Genomic DNA, 16,207 nt, shown 5'->3' with positions numbered 1-16,207 from the left:
TACAGCCAGAGAGCAGGTGGAGATGAGGTGAGTCGTCCAGCAGATTGATGATCTGGGTATATACCTCAATATCTATACACTGATGTATTTACAACATTCTGCGCCGAACAGCTAGTCTATAGAATTTAGATTCAAGAACAATATTCGGTTTTCCCCCTCTAAAACGATGTCAACTTGTTCGACCTCTAGCAATTTTTCGGCTGGTCAAATGCGAGAAGTATAGGGAAATTCAGGGAACAGATGTGAAAATAGAAAGCGAAATGAAAAAAGAGACAGATAGGTGAAACACAGTTAACCGCCAAAGAGAAAATGTCTAGTATGTATGGAACGAGATGGCAGGATAAGGACTCTTTGACACGGTCATGGCGCAGAATGCGAATAGGAATTGGCTGAAATTTATCACAACACGGGAGCGTATGTCGGGGACAGGTTGCCAATTTGGTTTTGGGTCATATAATATCTATTCATCATCACCAAGGCCGACCAAAAAATCACGCGTTAGTTCATAGCTGAGCCAACTGCTCGCCATGCTTGGGGCCACTTTGAGTAAGTTCGGAACAATTCCTTTATATAAACCTCTAACTCCTTCTTGCTTCACGATAACCTTCACTGCATCCCATACTGAGGTGTACTGGTACCCCAAACCCGACATGGTGTTGACCTGGAACCTTCTTCGAAGGACATCACTACAGCGACTAGTTAGACAGCAATCAAGAAAGTAAAGGAAACCCCGTCTTACAATGGATATGTGCATGTTTGTGCAACAGCTCCTGATATTGCGCCGGCCAACAACTTGCGGTAAGGACTAGGGTTGAGGTCTCCATCAGGCGTAAGGTACTTTCGTACTGACTCATAAGTCATAAAATTCAATCCAACCTTTTAAATGCGTTTAGAGTTTGTCATTGGGATAATGGGGTCCGTTTTAGTGATTCAACACTTACATAAGGGGCAACTCCGGCAATAGTGGGGATTATTCCGCGGTACAGCGCAAGGAAGCCGCCTTCAGTCTTGTACATCAACCGCATTGTTTGGAATATTCCAGGCAACTGCTTTTCTTGTCCTTTCCGCAATTCCCTAAACGACGCTGACTGGATCGAAAGTCGTGTCCTTACGATATCTAACGGATAAGTAAATGTGACAGACGTGATACCCGCGATACCTCCACATATTAAGCGACGAAGAGGAGTAAGTTCGGCCCCAGGGGCCGGCTCAAAGAGCTGAGGTCTTTGTTAGCAAATAAACAGTAAATATCGCAACACGGGTTGGAGAATCCGATAGCGTGAAGTAGTAGCGATCAAGATGGCATTAAATTTATTAAAAATGAAATTAAGCAAGAAAAGGGAGAGTAAATATTAGACGGAAGAGAAATAAATGGACGTAGGCTTACCCTTCTATAAAAGCTATAGCTTCCAAATTGTACAGCAGAATAAGGCACGATTCGTATGCAATTTGTCCCGTTGCCACGCATGTAGCCTTTCCACCCTTCTTCTTTGCCTATTTTCACCAATGCTTTCCATATTGACAATTTGTATTCCGTTCGGCCAACGCTCTGGATTTGAAGCAAAATCTTCAATCGCTCGAGGGGGGAGACTATTGTTCGCGATACCGCACCAGCAACCCCACCCGCAATGAAGGCAGCCGTCACGGGTTCCGATAATCTGTCCCTAATCTGTCTAACGACAGGCGTAGGCGGTTGTGGGAGAGGGTCCTGATCGAATTCATTAGAGAAGTACCCTTGGGGAGCTTACAGGTGCTGAGAGGTATGAGATTCAAAAAGGGAGCGATACGGTAATTCATTTTCATACCTTTATATGCGACTCGGATTTGCCAGATGATAAAGGTGTCATCTCCTTTTCCGAAGTTTCATTTCGAGCCGCATCTCTAGGACCGAGGCTCATGGTGAGGAACCCGTTTCACGAACCCTAACTCCCACGTAAGGGTTGAGTCCCCAATCTCGCAAACTAGCCAAAACACGTTGGACGAGTAAATCGCTTCGTGTGAGTATCTTGGGAAAGCTCTTTCATCAGGTGGGGATCAAAAGAAAAATACAACGCTCTGCAGATATGTGCTACTGGTCTGAAAGGCAGTCTTCTGGCAACAAAAGTCTTGACACTGCGCAGTCCATGGAAAAGCGTACAGCCGTGAGGCAGTCTCGGTATTAAAAGCGATAGTCCGAGGCGAAGGGTGAGAGATCGGATGTCTATTTTGCAAAGGGTATGTTTTCTCCTTCTCACACGCGCCTAATTCCTTATCAACCTGTCAAACGGCTGAGGCAGAGACTAAGGCTGAGCGAAGGATACGTCAACTGATCAGGTTTGGAGATCGCACTAGGACAATGATACCAATTGCAACAAGAAGCCGTGACGATATTGCCTGGCAGATGGTGGTGCATTTAACTAATGAGCGTAGCGGCAATAAACAAATTCCAAAGCGCTCCAGCGTCCCAATTTTGCGTTGGCTTCGAGTTTGGTGTTGGTTTTCTTTTCGGGAAATCTTGTTCCATTTTTTTTCGCGCTTGTTGCTTCCTATATCATGTGACGTGATTGTAAACCGCTCCCAAAGCGTGCCTTTCCAAGGTTCAAGGTTCCAAGGTTGGTTTCCTGAAATATCAAATTCGAGTGTGCCGTAGATGCACAGGAGAGGCTGTTCACGATATTGCCATGATTAGCTATTATCATTATAGCTGTTGAAGTCAAGAAAGCCATACAATACCTCGCCAACAAGTTGATACGATGGGCCAAGTATTGACCGTAATATCATAATACAGCCGGTAATGATATTCTTATCGGTAATACCGCAGTGTTGCTTGCCAAAGCTTCCTCGCCAGCGTATCATTGTATCATTGTAATTCGCGTGTATTACCGACCAGTTCTTGTTCTGCCCAGCTCAACATATTTTTTCTTCTCCCTTCTTCTTGCTATCTCCATCTCCAACCTCATCCACCATCCATCTCTCTTCCTTCTCCTCCACCCTCTTCCATCCTTTCTTCCCATCCCCATCATCTCTGTTACCGTCCCTCTTCAAGCTGGGGCTTTTCATTCCGCTCTCTGTTTGGTATCTTATATTGTCTATCCATCCCTCCTGCTCCTGTCATTCAACACTCCTTCACCATGTCTCGTGGCGGCACTACTCTCTATGTCACTGGTTTCGGCCACGGTACTCGAGCTCGAGAACTAGCCTACGAATTCGAACGGTATGTCCCATTCGTCGATCCTCCCTTGCCGATACCCTGCGGACGGTCCTCCTTCGTTCGTCTTGACTCGGAAAAATCGTGATACCGATACTTATGCTCCCTCCTCCCCCCTTTCACCCTGCGCCCGACCGTACGGCCTTACCGGCGCTTTTCTTCCTGAATAATTGTCCACCATAAAAAATAATGATGATCCTTGGGTGGATCCTCCTGAGTCTTCGAAAAATCATATTTCTTTGATGCTTTGACCTTTTCTTTCATCCATTTTCCTCAACTTTTCTCTGCTCTCAATAACATAGGTCAAGCATGTTATGATGCAAATCGCGCTAACCTGTTTACCGAAGATATGGTCGGCTTGTTCGCTGCGATATTCCGGCCCCCCGTACGGCTTCCAGTCGCCTGTAAGTTTTTTCGGCTCTTTGACGTGTAATTGTTGATACTATTTGACTGACACAACACCATGTATAGCTTTGCGTTTGTTGAGTATGAGAGCCGTCGCGATGCTGATGACGCATATCATGAAATGCACAACAAACGTATCGGCAGGGATGACCTTCTAAAAATCGAGGTCAGTAATCTCTGCTTGTCAATACCTTATACCTCTTTAGCTAACAGCTGTTAGTGGGCACGTACTCCTCCATCTGCGTCCTGGCGCTTTGATTCCGGTCGGGACCGTCGCCGGGACCGTACCCCCCCTCGCCGTCCCCGCTCTCCATCACCTCGACGAGGTCGAGGAGACTTCTCTCCCCGCAAAGATGACCGCCGCGACCGTGACTACGATAGACGTGACCGCGACCGCTCTCGAAGTCCTAGTGTCCGAGACCGTGAGCGGGACCGGGACCGGGACATGAAGGATGATCGTGACAGACGTGATGACGATCGCGAGAATGGAACGAATAACGATGACAGGAAAGGTAGGACCTTAGTGTTTATCTTTCAAATACAACTAACTGAACATGATAAGCTTCCCTTGCTAACCGCGTTCTTTAGTACCACTGGATTCTCCAACCCCAGCTCATGATGAGCTGGATACTGCTGAGTGAAATCGAGTTTTGCATCCTTTGATCAAATAACATTGCGCGCACCTTTTTTAACAAAAAACGATGGCGGTAATATGATCTGCAGTAAACTCCCACTTTCGTACTCGGAACTGGTAACTATACGATGGCTGGAAAACAACATCATTGTAGTTATCTCACGCGAAGCCACATACTGTTTCCATGATCGGTATTTCCTTACAATATATCCAATAATTTCCTCCCGAACCCCCGCTTTACTATTGCTCAGTTTCTTTTCTTGTTCTTCGTTCTAAAAACCCAAAAAAAGTTTTGCACCATATTCTGCCTTCTGTTTTGTTCCTTGCTTCCCTTCACTTCTGCTGTCACAAAAATTGTAATTCCTGCCGGCCGGGTAGCTTAGATGTTGATGTGGATACATTCTTCCAGCGAAGTCAACAAACCTACCAGTCCGGTCTCTCGAAAGCCTGCACAATTTGCAAAAGTTCAGCGCTTTGTTTTCGTAATTATTTCCCCCTTGCAGCTTTCTGGTCTGGAGAGCCGGCTGGCAAGCTGTCTACCCTTATTGACTTAGTTTGCAGATAGCTCCATTATTTTGAAAGAAGAGTTCGTTCCATTTCTTCATATGGATCTCCGCCTGGAGAGCAGGATAAGGGTTTCACCTACATATTTCCAACCTAAACCACGTAGCTTTCTCCCCGTAATTTATTTACCTTGATACACCTTTCGGTCTTCAAATAGTGATGTTTAGTATGTAGACTGCGCGGAAAATGAAGCATTGATAACGATGTTGATACCATTTCTTTACTTTTGGAGAGTTACTATTAGTGTCTAAACTTGAAATGAGCCTATGAGCCTATGAGCTGGTAAGCTGCCTACCAACACCGGTAGTCAGCTGTCAAGGCTGCGGGTTCCGAACCAATTAACCAATAGACGAATCGGGAATAAAGATATGGTTACATTTAAATAGCAAATAAACCGAAGAAAACAAAAGAAGGATAATGTCGACGAAGGCGAAGGAGGAATGAATGATGAGGAAAAGGTAAAAGGAGATGTGTGCGATCCCAGGAATGTAGTATCTAGCCAGTCATGCAGATTCATTCCATAGTAGACGCTTGAAACATTTTCCTTCATAAATGCAGAAACTACTTTTTACATCTTCTCATACGTAGCCATCAAAGAACCTGTTAATTGGGGGCGAAAAGTTATATTAGCAATAGCAAGACAGCGTGGAATATGCGTGGCTAGGTAGGGACAGCATAATCTGACACGAGAAAATCGAAGGGGGAGGAGTGTAGACTTACCAATAAAAGTGGTAACGAGTCGTGAGCGAACTTGGCATATATCTTCAGGGACGAGCCAGATGGTCGCGCCCATCTTCCGTGCGATACTGATACTCAATTTCGCGTTTGCGTACGCATCTTCATCTGTGCGTCCAGAGGTAACCAGGTCATAGTCCACATAGTTGCTCTTCATTCCGTTGAGTACGTCAAGTAAGAAAATGCCAGTTCCAATTGATTGGTCCTTGAAACTGCGGATGGCAGAACTCCTGCCCCCTGCACGTGACATGTCGTTTGCCCATTTGATCATTTCGTTGTCCGTGATCTCACGCTTACCCATTCTCTGCGCAAGCGAGGATAATGTATTGGTGATATCTTTGCGCATGAGCTGCCATACAAGCCCGAGAGTCAGAGTCCGCTGCCCGTCAGTAATATCGGCTCCCTGGATGCCAACAAGGGAAAAGTGGTTTTGTTTTCCTAGCTCAATGACATAGTTTGTATTCTCCACAGCCTTAAATCGCATGAGCTCGCCGCCAGAAGTAGGGGGTTTGTTAACGTGCCTCCAGTTAACACTTCCAGGGATAACTTTATCGTAAGCTTGCAGGAGGATTGTTCCATCGCGAAGATCGTCAAATAACGAGTTGACAGCTGGCTGGACATCCAGAGAATTCAGCCAAAGAGTGAAAACACGGGCCTCGCGTTCACCCTCGGCATCAAAGTCTTCGACTTCAAGTTTTTCTTCCTCTGTAATAGGATCTAGGCCTGGATGTGTGTTGAACAGGTTGGCCACGAAGGCAAGGTTAAGTTTAGGGTTGCCTGCTACTAGAGATGTTGGGGTCAAAAACTTGCGGCATTCAAGCAAGTCTGCGTTTTCCAAGACCTCGTTTGCCCGCTGGAGTAAATCGCGAGTTTGGAGAGGGCTGCGGGAACAGATGTCTGGAGCTAGTTGGTTGAGAAGGACTGTATAATTTTCTCCATCTTTGACGTCGTTCGAGAAGTTGTTGACTCTGGATTATTTCGGTCTGGTATCAGCGGCGTCATAGAAAGTAAACCCATTGCTAACAGGTACACAGGTACATACCTCCTGTCCCATTTGGCGTTCTTCAGATGGTAGTTGAACCATCGCAACAAAATTTGTTCTGGTGGAAGCCGAAGAAACTGTTCCAGGGTCTCATCTTCTTCCAAAAGCCTGTAGAGTTCGGGGTGTAGTTTAATATCGATTTTCCCGAGAAGGCCTCTGCGAATAATCTGCCAGATCAAACCCAATATGAGGTGCTCTCGAACTTCGATGATATCACCGCTACCAATGTTGACAACTGAGCAGCCAATGCCCTTAGCGGAATTAATGACAACATTGTTGTTTTCCGTCATATGGAATGCATTTAATTGCTTTATTTTCTTTCCTGGGCGGTTTAAAACTCGTTCATCAATGGTATCAGGAACGCTATCATTGATCAACTTGGCGAGTACCAGACCGTCTTTACATTCGTCAAACATCTCGAAAGTGTCAGTTGGGAAAGGAAGGAGGTGTCCAATATCGGGGTCGCCGGCAAGGACCGCGTTGATATGTCGCGTAAACTCTGTCCGTTCATCTTCGTTGATGGTGTGGGTAACATTCGCAGAGGAGCCTTGAACGTGAATCTTCCCGCCGATGCTGCCTTTGGAAACATGCCGCGCACCGGTTGGAGCTGCGGAGGTTGGTACTGGCCCAGAAGAACGCTGGGATGGCGCGAACGAAGTGTCGCGGAGTCTAGCTACGAGCTGCAAAGCACAAAGTAACGTAAACGTTAGTGCCTCTGCAATATGTATACCAAGGAGGAGGGAAGATGTTGGTTTGGAGGAGTTACGTCAACATAGTCCTCGAGCTCAACACGCCTCGAGCTGTCCAGCTCGACTTGCTTCAAGGCCTGGCGAACAACATCGTATGGTTGCCTTTCCGACTGCTGAGTTGCTTTGATCGCCGTAGCCTCATCAAGATAGCCCTTGTCATCGACGTCTAGGCGTCGGAAAGCATCTTGGAGTGAAAAAATTTCGCTCTGCTGGAACTGGGGGTATTTTCTGAAATTGGTAGGTTTAAAAAAAGAATAATTATTAGCATCTTGGATGTCCGTTCAGTTTACGCCAATTCTGGTATATCATACTTTTGGAGTTTGATGACGTTCATCGCGACGGTTGAGTGAGGCGATTTTCTTTGCAGGTAGGGAACTTGGGTTGGCGGGGTAGATGGATGAATAAAATGTGAGTCTAGCGACTCAACAGTTAAAGAACAACGATTTACGGAGAGCTAGTTATAGATGGAGAAGCGTGGGTTTCACCCGTGGAAATTGGAAGCACACAGCGATAGTTTGCACAATATATGATGAGTATCTGCGGCGGTTGATGTTGCGAAGGAGGTGGGATGAGGCTGAAGCGGCGTAAGATAAACTTTGTATCCTCTAATACCACACTAGGCAGCAGCATTCCTGTGATATCGCTGTATTTTACGGCTGCCATACGACAAGCCCCCTACCTACGTCATTGGGTCCAGCTCACAACGCCAGGTACACGAGCTTTGCAGACGGCGCGTGGTGCAAGCTGGAGGCAGTTGATTTCTCATAAAGGACCTGGGTTCCGTATACACCAGCTAGCTGGTTATTGTATCGTATCATACCCCTCGTTTGCGTCTCGGCTTTCTATTGTCTTCTAGAAGATATCTGATTTCAGAGGTCCATGCGCTTCTCCAAACCTGCAAACTCCTCTTGCATACTCCTTCTTCGTTCGTTTCCACTCTGCCCTGTTAGGTTATCTCCGCTGCGGGTAAGTATCTGGGGTCGTTGTGGGCAGATGCCTAATCCTGACCAGAGGGCGAATTGTTTCCCCGCTACCTCCTCGCGGAATGCATCACGAAGCGGGACACCCCACTCCGATGGTGAGAATCCAAGACCAGGTTTACAACGCTCACAAGGGCGTGACCACACCGTATCCCATGTCCACCGCATCAGCCCAGCTCGTTATCCGAAAGTTGCCCCCCTCTAAAAATTAGGTGGTTCTACGCGGTTGATGTCCCAAAATCGAAGCCATCGTTCTGGGAAAAGGAGGATGTTGCTCCCAAACCTCAGGGAGCGCCTAAGAAATTCGTTCCATTTTCGATTCGCGATTCCCAGTCTATCGAAGCTGCCTTTCGGGATCTTGCGGACCGAGAAGATGCTGCGGAATCATCCAAGCTAAAGGACACTTCCAAAACGGTCAAAGTTCCTGTCAATGAAGATTATCTATTCGATGTCGACATTCAGAAAAGGGAACTTGGCCCTGCTTATTGGCTGGGCCCGATTTACGAGGTTAGGCGTGGTTCTTGGTTCTTTCAAGAAGGCTCAAATCTTCGTCCATGTGAAGAAAATCTTGCAACTCAGTTGGAAGAGGGTTATCTGAAAGTGAGACCATGGAATTTCCAATGCAAGGGCTCACCAAACAGCCCGCAAGCAAGCGACGTGTCGGTACATTCCTATGATGCCAGAAGCAGGGGGCCATCGATCTCCAACGTGGACCTAGACAGCAAAGAGAGCCCAGCCAATGAAACGGTGTGGGTGCCTTTATCTCCATCCAGTGCTGTGAATGAGTCATATCGCCTTTTCGGCTCCTACATGAACAATAGGGTCACATACCAGGATGCGTGTACGGCCTGGCTTATGTCTGATGATTTTGTGTCAAGGATGAGCAATACCGTATATCAGCGGCTTGGTGCAGCCGCAGGGACAAAGGTCGTTCGTGGATATTCGGAAAGCAAGAAAGCTAAAGAACCCGCAGACGGAAAATCGACCGAGCCGGTCCCCAAAGACCCTAATAAATCCATTAAAAGGCGATCAGCTCCGGCTGGCTCTGTGTCTTCACCATTTCCCTCAAATGATAAAAGCCAGGAGCCGCCCCTTACCTCCTTTGAGCGCCAGAGAAATCCGTTTGAGCGTCAGATTTCATCTTTGACTGGAGAACCACAGGATGATGACCAACTAGCGGAACTCGAAGAACAAGCCCGAAAACAAGAGGAGAAAGAGATGGAAGATTCAGGGGAAGTCGACGGTGAAGAGGCTGATAGAGAGATTGATCATCTGATTCTTGTCACACACGGGATTGGCCAACGGTTGGGATTGCGGTTGGATAGTATTAATTTCGTGCACGACGTCAATGTCCTCAGGAAGACCATGAAAAGTGTATACGCCGCATCACCAGATTTGCAGGTTCTTAACTCGCACGTTGACTCCGAGCTCAAGAACTGTCGTGTCCAGGTCCTTCCCGTATGCTGGAGACATTTACTTGACTTCCCACAACAAGGACTCAAGCAGCATCGAAAAGAGCTTGACCTTGCTGACGCTGATAAAATGGCAGTTGAGGATGCGCACTATCCAAGTTTGAAAGATATTACACTAGAAGGGGTCCCTGCTGTCCGAAATCTGATTACCGATCTAGCTATGGATGTTTTGCTTTACCAGAGTGCCTACCGGGAGCATATTGCGGGTATCGTGCAAAGGGAGTGCAATCGCATATACAAGCTTTTCAAAGTCCGCAACCCGAGGTTTAAAGGTTCCGTTAGCTTTTGCGGTCATTCCCTGGGTAGCGCCATACTTTTTGATATCCTCTGCCACCAACCAAGGACTCCAGGACAGGTCAAGTCCACTAATTGGAGTTCCTCAAGTTCTAAAAGTAGAGGAGTTGAAGCTCCGAAATCAGAAGCCTTTCCCTTGGATTTCGAATGTGCTGATTTCTTTTGCCTTGGATCTCCGATTGGGCTTTTCCAGATGCTGAAAGGGAAAAGAATTGTCGGAAAGGACTTGAAGATAATGGACTCGACCCAACCCCCTGGTTTCTTAACTTCAGTCTCGTCACCTAAGTGTGGGCAGCTATTCAATATTTTCCATCCGTCCGACCCTATCAGTTACCGCATTGAACCCTTGATATCCCCAGCCATGACTGCACTGAAACCTCAGCCCTTACCATACGTCAAACGCACAATATGGAGCACGTCAGGTCAGAGCCTCACTAATATCAGTACCCGGGTGGGCCAGAGTGTCGGCTCCCTTTGGACTCACTTTGCTTCCGGGGTTGCAAGCAGCTTTCTGAACCGCAGCTTGGGCCTGAGTGAAGCGTCAATGCAACCACGACCAGCTGTTGGAGAACGGCAAAAAATAACTGGTTCAGGCACTAAGTTAGATAGCGATCAATCACAGGCGGTTGACATGGGAGCGGTGGTCAACGAGCCAAGTCCATCCCAGAAATACCCGACTCTCATCGATGCGAATATAGAAACGCTCTATGACGGGTTCCAGAAAACTAGGAACTCGTCGATCGACATAGCTATTGAATCCGAATCCTCAATCGGGCTTGAAAATCGCGCGCGCAATATAAGGCATGAGGAGGAAAAAGTCCGCGCTTTGAATTCTAATGGTCGGGTTGATTATAGTATACAAGAGTATGTTTTACAAACCTACGTGCCGTGTATTCGGGTAACATTCTGCCGTTTCTTTTTCTTTTTCTTTTCATTTCCTTTTTTTTTTTGAGAAGAAAACGTAAGCTAATCTAACCACAATCACATAGAGGTGCATTTGATATATCTCTTATAGCTAGCATTGCTAGCCATCTTTCTTACTGGGCTGATGAAGATGTGAGCCACTTTATGCTATCACAGCTGCTGTCAAGAACCCTCAAGGAGCAGAGGGATCGTAAATGATGTCAAATCCAGGTGCCATTTGATGAGCTCACCAAGCATGATAGTTATGATTGTCCCTGGCAAAATAGCCTGGCTCATAATAATTATGTATATATATATAATTCCTAATTATCCCGTCTAGACATTTGTGGCATACAAACCTGGAAATTTAAGCTTATCTATCCACTTTCACACTTGACGTAACTGCGAAGTCCTGGTACGTTCAACCATGATGGACAAAATTTCTGCATTAAAGAGCATAGCAATTAAAAGTTATTATGGCAGTAATTTCACATAATTAACCTTGGAACCTCCATATGGTGTGAGATTTGCCATTGTGGGTGTCATAATGAGGTCATCATTCCCAACCTGATACAAGTCAAAGACCCCTGCCAACACCCTTTCTTATTTTGCCCTCAACCTTCAGCATCAGCCTTCCAGTCTAATATTCAAATATTCAAATATCTTTAAGCTGATATCTTGAGAATCTAAATAGAAATAAAACATTCTCTGATCAGGAGTACTATTACCACTGGGACCATCACGTACGATATTGATTCAAAAAAGAATGGCCACTCTTCACTGTACGTCAGTTAACAGCACCCGCCCAATCCCGGGCAGAACGACCTTCACTAATATGCACTTCTAACCGCCAGACTTTCCCGCTGTCAAACCGTCTGCCATTGCGTTGGGCACGGTTTTCAGCCACGGTGTATCACTAGCAGTCCTCGCCCCACTGTTTGGTGACACCTACCATCGCGCTCAGGCTGCCAACTCAAAAGAGGAATTTATTAAGTCCAAAGAAGCCGCCTCTGCCGCCGCAGCATGGACCAGCTCGATTGTCGGCAGCGCCTTGCAGAGCTACGGAGTTGGAGCACTGCTTAATGCGACGGGCACAATGAGTTTTAAGGGAGCCGGCTATCTGGGAACCTTGATTTTCATGGCGAGTACGGCTCCTGAGGTAAGTATCTTTCCACCTGATTTACTTGCTGGGTGATTATTTTGGTTCAAGGATGAGTAAAGGCTTCGGGGAGGATTAAAAAAAGTGGACAACTAACTTGAGTTGATTTTATAGTTCGTCTCGCAAGTCGTAACGGAGAAAAGACCATTGGATACCATTGCAGTTGGCGCATTGGCAAGAGTCTTTGAGACAGTTGGATTGAGCTTGTTCCTCACCTGGTGGGGAACGAGAACTAACCCCTTTGATTAGGGATAATTGGCACGAAGACGGCCGCTTCTTGCTGTAATAGTATTGCTAGGAAACTAGGGACGAAGGACGGAAGGGGAAGCGAATATCGAATTTGTACGATGTTATGTGATTCGCCATGTTTACCCATGTATATATGGGTATGTGTTTAATTGTTTTTTGTATGTACTGTACATATGAACGAAAACAAACATGTCAATTGATCTATGTATCTACTTGTTCTGTTAGTTATGGACGGTTCCCCCTTTTTTAATAAAAAATACGATAAAAAACGTTTCAATAGTTGAAATGCTCCCTTGAATATGAGATTGACTCAATGGATTCTTCTTCACCATTTGAACTTGGGAATAGTAAAGACCTAGCAGGAATAATCAGCTCAAGGCTTCATTTTTGTCTATATGATAATGTACTTACTACACATCCACCACAGCCAAATTCCCTGGAGAATCATTGGATATACGTAGAACTGCAATTCAAATGTGGCAACGTCGAGGGACAGGATTGGGACGCTTTTTGCTAACTTTTGTTGCTGCTATTGGTAGAAGGATTAAGGGTCTTTGTGGAGAATGAGAATGAATCTGCGTGTCGCTGGCTAAAGACTTTTCAAGTGGGAATAATATTACCCCGCATTTCCACAATCGTATAGGGCATGGAAGCTGTGTCTAACCTAAAGATACTCCCGCAGAAATGTAATAAAGAAACAAACACAAATGCAACTGGAGGTTGTGGTGGTCATTAGTCCATACGTTGTGCATGGTAATACGACAACCTGGGGGTTTTACATAGCCCAGAAGTTCATACCTTGGGCAGGGGCGCACGAAATCTCAACCCTATTATGCTAAACTCAGAAGCAAGTGTGCTTCTCGATTGATAATATTCTGTAAAGCTTGGGTTCCGGTTCCCTTCTTCCTTGGAATGTAGTCTAACCCTGTAGGCGGTGGAATATATGAACCAAGTCCAGGACCTCAGAAATGAAATACATATGAAATCATATCGATATTCTTTAACCTACTTGTTTTGTGGAGTTGGACAAGTAGGTCCCACACCATTGGAAAAGGAAGAGGAACCTTGAAACCTCAAGGTTTTGTTCAACGGGTATACCCAGATGCTCGATGAATACTGTGGGCATCAATGCTAGCAGGTCTCTCTAGGGAGATAGATGTATCCTGTAACTGATGCGAATGGGCCAAACGCCAGGAATATAAACGATGAAAAAATATAAAATAAAATAAAATAATTATGTACTTTTGCCTCTAAAAGATGGAAAGCAAATTGACTCTGACATGGAAAATTACACGAAAGTACGGCATGGGTAGCTTGGTGCCATATTAGCTACATATCACAGCAATTGTCATTCGTAGAGCGCACCTACCTCGACGGATAACCATGTTCAGAACCGAGCTCATACCTCGATTTCGGGTTTAAGTTCGGGGCCATAGGCGGGAGTCCCTGTGAGTCAAGCACATCGTCCACTTTCTTTTCCTTCTCGAAGAACGCAGCCAACCCATGTTCCTCTCCCCTTTGCTTCACTTCCACGAGTTGCTGGGTGCCCGCGTCTCCAACCTTAAGCACGTCTGCTTTAGGAGCCGCCTCGCTTCCAACCGTAAGAAGTCCCACGATATCTGCCTGTTTCATTACGCTTGGGCGAGCGTAATTTCGTCGCACATCCCGTTTCCAGTAAGGGTTGTCGGCAATATCGCCAGCAGGCATCGTGACAGGGTCATCGTAGGATTGTGGTGCGAGAGCCCCTGGTGTGGGATTTCGGAATTGCGGGTTTAATGGGACACCATTTGATCGGCTTGGGTCGACGGCGAATATCCGGCGGATGCGCTCCCAAATACCGGTAGATTGAAGGGTGTATTTCTTCCGAATTCAGTTAGAATAATCGAGAAATGAACATGAACGGACGAAGAGGGAGGAGGGGGGTAATGTATTTTGGTACCTGATTAACGGGGATGGTATTTGCGGACTTTGCCGCTCTCAATATCTGGGTCGATCGCATCTCAATGTAGCTGCGAACAGTCAGTGCGATTAAGAAACCCACAACTTTGAGACTCACTGGTCAAGATTGGATCGAAGGTTGTTGATTGCAGTTGGTGATGATTACATCAGCAAAAGGTGCCCTGGAGGACACTGACTTTCATTGGTCATCTACGCTCAAGGTGATCATCAGCTAACCATCTACAGCGTATGGGCGTTTTTCTCTCTTTTCTCGCTCTATAAGCGTATTTGTGAGGTTGTATGAGTTTGTGCCAGAAATCAAATATACAGTTAAAGACTTCCTCCCTTCTATCTGGGTCACTAGCGCGGTCAGTGTAGTTGATGTGTACACCCTGGGGTAGGTACTCTATCTACAATCCTTTATCTATTCTGTTATATGAAACTTTTCTATATGATCAATAATCTGGCACATCTTCACATTCCTTGCCCGGATTTGACCAAATGATCCAACTGCTTCCCGATCTCCATGGGTGTTGCAGAAAAGAGTCTCCATCCTGACATCCAGCCATCCAGCTACTTCCTGCACAAGGATAATTTCTAGCCACTTCATAATAGAATGGGAAGACAAAGCCTTGCATACTAGTAGGTTTCTTGAATGTGCAGCGGGTTGTGTAGATGTCTTAAGCAGGACAAAAGAAACACCATGACTTGCGAGGTGGAATTCGTTGGTTTGTCACGACAGAATTGGCTCATGCAGGCACAAGTAGCTGATTTCTTCGCCCCTTATTGGCTGATATTACCACCTCAGGTCGGTAACTGGTCAGATCAAATTCTTGATTTTTGAGAAGTATTACATAGGAGTTATATATTTTGACAGGTTGAAACGAGCAACAGCCGGAGTGTTTTTCGTCAAACATATGTTGTTGAGCCCTCTTATATATTTTATTTTAGAAGATGGTCTCTTCTCCTCTTTTTTGACAAGAAACTGTCACTGGCCTACGAAGGAGCTATGTCGACTAATTCTAACCACTCTCCACCAACTTCTGAACGGCATCAGCCGTAGCAGCCGGTCCACCAGACTCTAGAAGGAGTACCTTACCCTCCTTACTCACAACAAACACTCCACGGACGGTTCCCTTTGGCGTCTTCTTCAGTCCAAGAGCACCAATCAAACTAGCTGTAGGATCACAGAGTAAAGGATACGGGAGATTTTGCTTAGATTTGAAATTCGCGTTTGCTTTGGGGGAGTCGGCAGAAAGTCCAAAGATAGACAAGCCCGTAGATGTAAGTTTGTCGTATCGGTCACGGAAAAGACAGACTTGGGTTGTGCCTTTTTTGATTTTATTTATTAGCTGGGTAAGCGAGATATGGAAGTAGAGGCAACGTTTTCTCGTAGAGATAAAGTGGAAGAATTTTTTTTCTTCGGGGGATGCGATAAGCGTGTTCCTATCAGAGAACAAGTATCATGAAAGGAGACTGAGATGCAGTGGCGCCGGGGAACGTGACACAGTGCGCAAATGGAATGGTAGTGGATTCTATAGAAGCACAACGCTCTACTTACAGCCAGGTGTTGAAGCGCGCGGATAGGTAAACAAAACGACACCGGAGGCGCTCTGCTCAACCAGCGACTTCAACGTCGTTGGAGCTCCGTCGTGAGTCGTGATATTGGTTCCGATCTGATCGAGGTCAATTGTGTCGCCGATCTTCGGCGGTTTCTTCTGCGACGACGGAGCCACAGGCGTCGCGTCCGCATTCAAGGCCTCTTCTTTCTTGGGCGTTGGTATGGCAGCGACAGCAGCAGGAGCATCAAGTTTGGTGACCTTCTTCGTCTTTTTTGTACTGGGTTTAGGGGGCTCGGCGGGTGCTTTGCGCTTCCTTAATTCAACCATTCCTTCC

At 46.2% G+C, this 16,207-nt stretch overlaps 8 protein-coding genes across 8 annotated transcripts; 3 read left to right on the top strand and 5 right to left on the bottom strand.

The window, feature by feature from the left end:
- Positions 1–46: 46 nt before the first annotated feature.
- On the bottom strand, positions 47–1,898 carry HCBG_04685 (uncharacterized protein; the record flags this gene model as incomplete). Its single annotated transcript, XM_045431734.1, has 5 exons — positions 47–686; positions 740–876; positions 942–1,217; positions 1,388–1,708; positions 1,806–1,898. The coding sequence occupies 5 exons, from the start codon at positions 1,896–1,898 to the stop codon at positions 461–463; spliced, it is 1,053 nt and encodes a 350-aa protein (XP_045288287.1).
- A 403-nt stretch (positions 1,899–2,301) lies between these two features.
- HCBG_04684 (uncharacterized protein) lies at positions 2,302–2,835 on the bottom strand (the record flags this gene model as incomplete). Its single annotated transcript, XM_045431733.1, has 2 exons — positions 2,302–2,643; positions 2,713–2,835. The coding sequence occupies 2 exons, from the start codon at positions 2,833–2,835 to the stop codon at positions 2,302–2,304; spliced, it is 465 nt and encodes a 154-aa protein (XP_045288286.1).
- A 117-nt stretch (positions 2,836–2,952) lies between these two features.
- Positions 2,953–4,829, top strand: HCBG_04683 (uncharacterized protein; the record flags this gene model as incomplete). Its single annotated transcript, XM_045431732.1, has 5 exons — positions 2,953–3,193; positions 3,535–3,591; positions 3,659–3,758; positions 3,813–4,104; positions 4,181–4,829. 5 exons carry the CDS (start codon positions 3,111–3,113, stop codon positions 4,231–4,233), a joined length of 585 nt encoding a protein of 194 aa, XP_045288285.1.
- A 149-nt stretch (positions 4,830–4,978) lies between these two features.
- HCBG_04682 (fimbrin) lies at positions 4,979–7,836 on the bottom strand (the record flags this gene model as incomplete). Its single annotated transcript, XM_045431731.1, has 5 exons — positions 4,979–5,390; positions 5,511–6,493; positions 6,568–7,247; positions 7,334–7,544; positions 7,628–7,836. The coding sequence occupies 5 exons, from the start codon at positions 7,648–7,650 to the stop codon at positions 5,359–5,361; spliced, it is 1,929 nt and encodes a 642-aa protein (XP_045288284.1).
- A 473-nt stretch (positions 7,837–8,309) lies between these two features.
- On the top strand, positions 8,310–11,184 carry HCBG_04681 (DDHD domain-containing protein; the record flags this gene model as incomplete). Its single annotated transcript, XM_045431730.1, has 3 exons — positions 8,310–8,486; positions 8,543–10,926; positions 11,052–11,184. The coding sequence occupies 3 exons, from the start codon at positions 8,310–8,312 to the stop codon at positions 11,182–11,184; spliced, it is 2,694 nt and encodes an 897-aa protein (XP_045288283.1).
- A 547-nt stretch (positions 11,185–11,731) lies between these two features.
- HCBG_04680 (uncharacterized protein) lies at positions 11,732–12,422 on the top strand (the record flags this gene model as incomplete). The annotated part of the gene is made up of 3 exons (XM_045431729.1): positions 11,732–11,747; positions 11,820–12,124; positions 12,239–12,422. The coding sequence occupies 3 exons, from the start codon at positions 11,732–11,734 to the stop codon at positions 12,371–12,373; spliced, it is 456 nt and encodes a 151-aa protein (XP_045288282.1).
- A 463-nt stretch (positions 12,423–12,885) lies between these two features.
- HCBG_04679 (NADH-ubiquinone oxidoreductase) lies at positions 12,886–14,839 on the bottom strand (the record flags this gene model as incomplete). Its single annotated transcript, XM_045431728.1, has 4 exons — positions 12,886–13,686; positions 13,743–14,233; positions 14,313–14,382; positions 14,790–14,839. 4 exons carry the CDS (start codon positions 14,837–14,839, stop codon positions 13,662–13,664), a joined length of 636 nt encoding a protein of 211 aa, XP_045288281.1.
- Positions 14,840–15,333: 494 nt separating this feature from the next.
- On the bottom strand, positions 15,334–16,200 carry HCBG_04678 (thioredoxin peroxidase DOT5; the record flags this gene model as incomplete). The annotated part of the gene is made up of 2 exons (XM_045431727.1): positions 15,334–15,641; positions 15,873–16,200. The coding sequence occupies 2 exons, from the start codon at positions 16,198–16,200 to the stop codon at positions 15,334–15,336; spliced, it is 636 nt and encodes a 211-aa protein (XP_045288280.1).
- Between the last annotated feature and the right edge of the window lie 7 nt (positions 16,201–16,207).

The sequence above is a fragment of the Histoplasma capsulatum genome (assembly GCF_000150115.1).
Source record: "Histoplasma capsulatum G186AR genomic scaffold supercont2.5, whole genome shotgun sequence".
NCBI classification, from domain to species: domain Eukaryota; kingdom Fungi; phylum Ascomycota; class Eurotiomycetes; order Onygenales; family Ajellomycetaceae; genus Histoplasma; species Histoplasma capsulatum.
The sequence above is the reverse complement of the archived record's forward strand: the minus strand, read 5'-3'. Positions and strand labels throughout refer to the sequence as shown.